At 55.4% G+C, this 4,367-nt stretch overlaps 1 protein-coding gene across 1 annotated transcript; it reads left to right on the top strand.

The window, feature by feature from the left end:
- The first annotated feature begins 266 nt into the window (after positions 1-266).
- On the top strand, positions 267-2,554 carry LOC119355973 (pentatricopeptide repeat-containing protein At5g13770, chloroplastic-like). The gene has a single exon (XM_037622870.1). It carries the CDS (start codon positions 351-353, stop codon positions 2,178-2,180), a length of 1,830 nt encoding a protein of 609 aa, XP_037478767.1. The 5' UTR covers positions 267-350; the 3' UTR covers positions 2,181-2,554.
- The last annotated feature ends 1,813 nt before the right edge of the window (positions 2,555-4,367 follow it).

The raw sequence follows: 4,367 nt of genomic DNA, 5'->3' as shown, positions 1-4,367 counted from the left end.
AACACTTCAGACATGTAGCATCACAAGTTAACTGGTGGCTGTCCACCGGGCACGAGCTACGTGGACCAAGCCCCTCCAGTCACGACCAAATGAGGCCGTGGCTTCCCCCGTTTGCCCCAAAATCTGAGCTGCTTTCACTTGCCGGGTAACTGGACCTCCACGTCATGGATTTCCTGAGATTTCTACGAGAACCCACGTGGCCAGATCCCAGCCGTCGGAATCAGACAGTTTCCACCAGCAGATGCCCGTAAAAACCAGCGCGACGGAATCTCCTCCATGGCAGGATAAGGTGCCTACGTCCCGAACAGCGTGGTTCTTCCATTCCCAGCCTCCAGTTCCCATCGCGAATCATGGCCAAATGCTACTCCGACTGGCCTCCCCTCCCCCCTCTCCATCCGTCGAGAAGATCGTCGCCCAACACCTCCCTCTGCACGATCAAGCGGCAGCTCGCGTCCTTCGTCCTGCACTGCTCCCGCTCCTGCGCCTCCCCCGTTCTTGAGCCCAAGAACTTGCCCGGCGAGCTCCATGTTTTTTCTGCTCCGGCGCCGGCCAAGGCGGCGCCGGTGTCTACGCTTCCCGACGCTGCGAAGCTCGGCATCTCCAACAAGTTCATCCGGGGCCTCTGCAGCGACCGGCAGACCGAGCCGCTCGCCTTCGAGTGCTACCGGAGGGCTCTGCAGCAGCCCGAGTTCCGGCCGGACAAGAAGACGATGAATGCGCTCACCGTCCAGCTGCTCCGGTCCAAGCAGTGGAGCTCGCTGGAGCACCTGGTCCAAGATTTCATGGCCTATGGGGTGCTCCCGGAGAGACGGACGTGCGCGCGGCTCGTCGCGACCTGCGTCAAGGCGAGGAAGTTCGGCCTCGCCGACGTGGTGCTCGGGGTCCTCGAAGGGAAGAAGGGCCCGGCCGCCGCCGTGTGCTTCAGCTCCGCGCTGCAGGCGTACAACAAGCTGCACATGTACCGGAGCACGGTGCTGCTGTACGAGCGGATGAAGGCGGCCTGCCTGTCGGTGAACGCCGACGCCTACCGCGCCGTGATGGCGGCGTTCGGGGCGCTTGGCGAGCCGGACGCGGTGGCCTCGCTGTTCAAGCAGTACAGGTCTCGGAAATGGTACCCCTCCGAGACCTGCCTCGAGACGTACACCATCGCCTGCGACGCGCTGGGGCGGGCAGGCAGAGCCCTGGACGCGCTCAAGTGCCTGCGGGAGATGGAGGCGGACGGCATCTCGCCGGACGCCGCGATCTACTCCACGGTCATCGGCTCTCTGGCGGACGCCCGGGAGACGGCGTCGTCGGAGGACGTGTACCACGAGGCATGGAAGAAGGGGATGCTGCGAGATCCAGACATGTTCCTGAAGGTGATCATCATGCAAGTCGAGACCGGGCTACTGGAGGACACGCTCGGCGTGGCCAAGGACATGAGGGAGATCGGCCTGAGGGTCACCGACTGCGTCCTCTCCACGGTCGTCAACGGCTTCGTGAAGAGGAGAGGCCTGAAGCCAGCCATCAGAGCGTATGACAAGCTGGTGGCCATGGGATGCGAGCCCGGGCAGGTTACCTACGCGTCGGCGATCAACGTGTACTGCCGGCTGGGGCGGAGCGACAGGGCGGAGTCCGTCTTCTCGGAGATGATCGACCGGGGCTTCGACAAGTGCGTGGTGGCGTACGGCAACATGATCTCCATGTACGGGCAGATCAGGAGGGCGTCGGACGCCACCAGGCTGCTGGCGCTGATGAAGCAGAAGGGGTGCGAGCCCAACGTGTGGGTGTACAACTCGCTCCTGGACATGCGCGGCAAGCTCGGGGACTCGAGGCAGGCCGAGAAGATCTGGAAGGAGATGATGCGGCGCAAGGTGCAGCCCGACCGGGTGAGCTACACGGCCATCGTCGGCGCGTTCAACCGGTCGGGGGAGCTGGACCGGTGCATGGACTACTACCAGGAGTTCAGGGAGACGGGAGGGACGGTGGACAAGACCCTGGCCGGCCTCATGGTGGGGGTGTTCTGCAAGACCAGCCGGTTCAACGACCTCATCCAGCTGCTGAGGGACATGAAGCTGCAGGGCACCAAGCTGGACAGGCGGCTGTACATGATCGTCCTCAACAACCTCCGAGAGGCCGGGCTGGAGGTTCATGTCAGGTGGCTCCAGGATTACTTCAATTCCGTGGAGGAGAAAACCTGATTTCGCGCTCCACGAGTGCCTGATGTTCATCTTCAGCATCGGAGCATGAGGATTTGGGTGTCTGGGGAAGGCACTGCTCTGTAAATTTGAAGAAAAATAGGTAAATATTTGCTTGCCTCCATGCTCCTTGAAACTACGTGCATGCTTCCCTGAAGCATGGAGAAATTGACACTGTAAATGTATTGTAGAAAATGGCACCATTGTACCAAAATGATCTGATTCCAGAATTCTCGGATAAGCTGTATAGCTGAATAATTCTACATTCATGTCGGATTCGATGATACTCTTGTACAGTTGTATTATAGCCCCCGTGGCGGATGTAATAACTTGTATCGATACTGAATTTCTCACATTTGCTCACATTGGGCTTGTTACGATCTTCGGATTTAATTTGCCCCTAGCTTTGCATCCATGGAGGCGGTGACCGGCAGTGCTTTGCCAGACTGCCAGTGCGCAGCTCAATCCGACGGCTCTGTCTGCATGGCATCCCCATTGACATGGCCGTGCTGACTAGCTTTGCTGCCTTTGTCGTTCTACTCCATGGCGGAGTCACGGACACGTTGCACAGACGAAGCAACGTACGGCTCCATCGCCACCGGTGCACGTCGGCACGGCGAATGCCAGGACGCCACTGCCCGTGCCGGCCAACATGCACGTCTTCCCAGCGATGCGTGCCTCCGTCCACCGCACATTACAGTCTGAAGACGACCGTCTTGCCACCGCCGCTGCTCCACGTTGCCATCGCTCGTTGGCAGAAGCATGCCGCTGGACGCTGCTCCGGCCGCCCCACGTGTGCTCCAGGGCGTCGAGCAGTCCTCCCACCACTCCGCCGTGAGGCGAGGCTGCCCGCCGAGGCTAAATTTCGTGTTTTGACCCCTTTTCCAAACCTATCGAAATCTAACCCTAGTTTGGAATTTTTTCGAGATCTGACCATGTTGTTACGGTAGGGTATAACAGCCTACCGCCAAGGTCCCTGGCGGTAGGGTTGCATGCCCTACCGTCAAAAACCTTCTAAGTATAGACCACAATGCGCGCTCGTGCCTACCGCCAAGCACCTTGGCGGTAGGGTTGTGCAGGCCACCGCCAGCCCGTTTGGCAGTAGCGATGTTTCCTACCGTCAAAGTCCCTGGCAGTAGGCTGTTAGACCCTACCGCCATGGACTCTGGCGGTAGCAAAAGGGTCAGATCTCGAATTTTTTTCAACATAGGGTAAGATCTTGAATAGGTTTCAGAAAAGGGTCAAAACACGAAATTTTGCCGCCCGCCGAGTCCGGCGGGAGGGAACTGGATGAATCGGGTGTTCGAAACAGGCAAATTTACTGCTAAAATGAGTCAGGTGTCTTGTAACTTGTTTCATAAAAAACATTTTTCTTTGCGTTTAAGCCATTCATCTCATCTCTGCAGCAGGAGATTCCTCACCGGATAAAAGATAAGGAAAAAACAAAGAAATCACATAGATAGTTTTTGGGAAAATCATTTCTCATCTTCTTGGCTATGCGGAGGAGTCAGTAGAAACTGAACTCTGTAACTCTCTTACTTAAGCTGAGTTGACCAGTCGATGTGGAACCATAGGAAGCCGAGAGAAAGATAGAATAAATAGAATACAGCTCAACATTTGAAGACTGGAATCTCTCTCGTATACCTCCAAATTCTATTCGAGCACTACACCACGAGGACAAATTGTGGATGCACACTAGGTGTACTCGTTTGTAGGTCCACTATTATAGATCCCATCAATTGCACAATTGCAGGGTGAAAGCATGTAGAGAAGCGTGTAGAGAAACGGCCGAGCAGTTGAAAAGGCAAGCTGCTCTCAGTTGGAGAACAACGGCTCTGATTAACTCTGTCCTCATAAATATAGTTTTCTATATGCTTTCTTTCTTTTAACTTCCAAAAAGGGACCTGCAAAGACTAGACTATTTTAGATTGAGATTATTTTGGCAAAGAGATGGTGAAAAAATACATACTAGCCAAATGAAGCATGGTTTGTAGGGCGAAAGACCAAGATGGCCTTGGAATTCATGGCCTGCAGGTCAAGAATGAGGCCCTACTTTTTTTTCGACAAAAGGTGTTCTTTATTGACTCAAGATATAGCATCGAGAGATACAATTATAATGAGCACACATCCGACCTCTGCATAACAAAGATGCACACAGCGAACACTAACACACTTACACAAAGTATCACG

The sequence above is a fragment of the Triticum dicoccoides genome, chromosome 2A (genome assembly GCF_002162155.2).
Source record: "Triticum dicoccoides isolate Atlit2015 ecotype Zavitan chromosome 2A, WEW_v2.0, whole genome shotgun sequence".
NCBI lineage: Eukaryota > Viridiplantae > Streptophyta > Magnoliopsida > Poales > Poaceae > Triticum > Triticum dicoccoides.
The sequence above is the reverse complement of the archived record's forward strand: the minus strand, read 5'-3'. Positions and strand labels throughout refer to the sequence as shown.

What these genes read in the sequence shown, in the direction of transcription:
- LOC119355973 (XM_037622870.1), top strand. Translation starts at nt 351, where the DNA reads ATGGCCAAATGCTACTCCGACTGGCCTCCCCTCCCCCCTCTCCATCCG.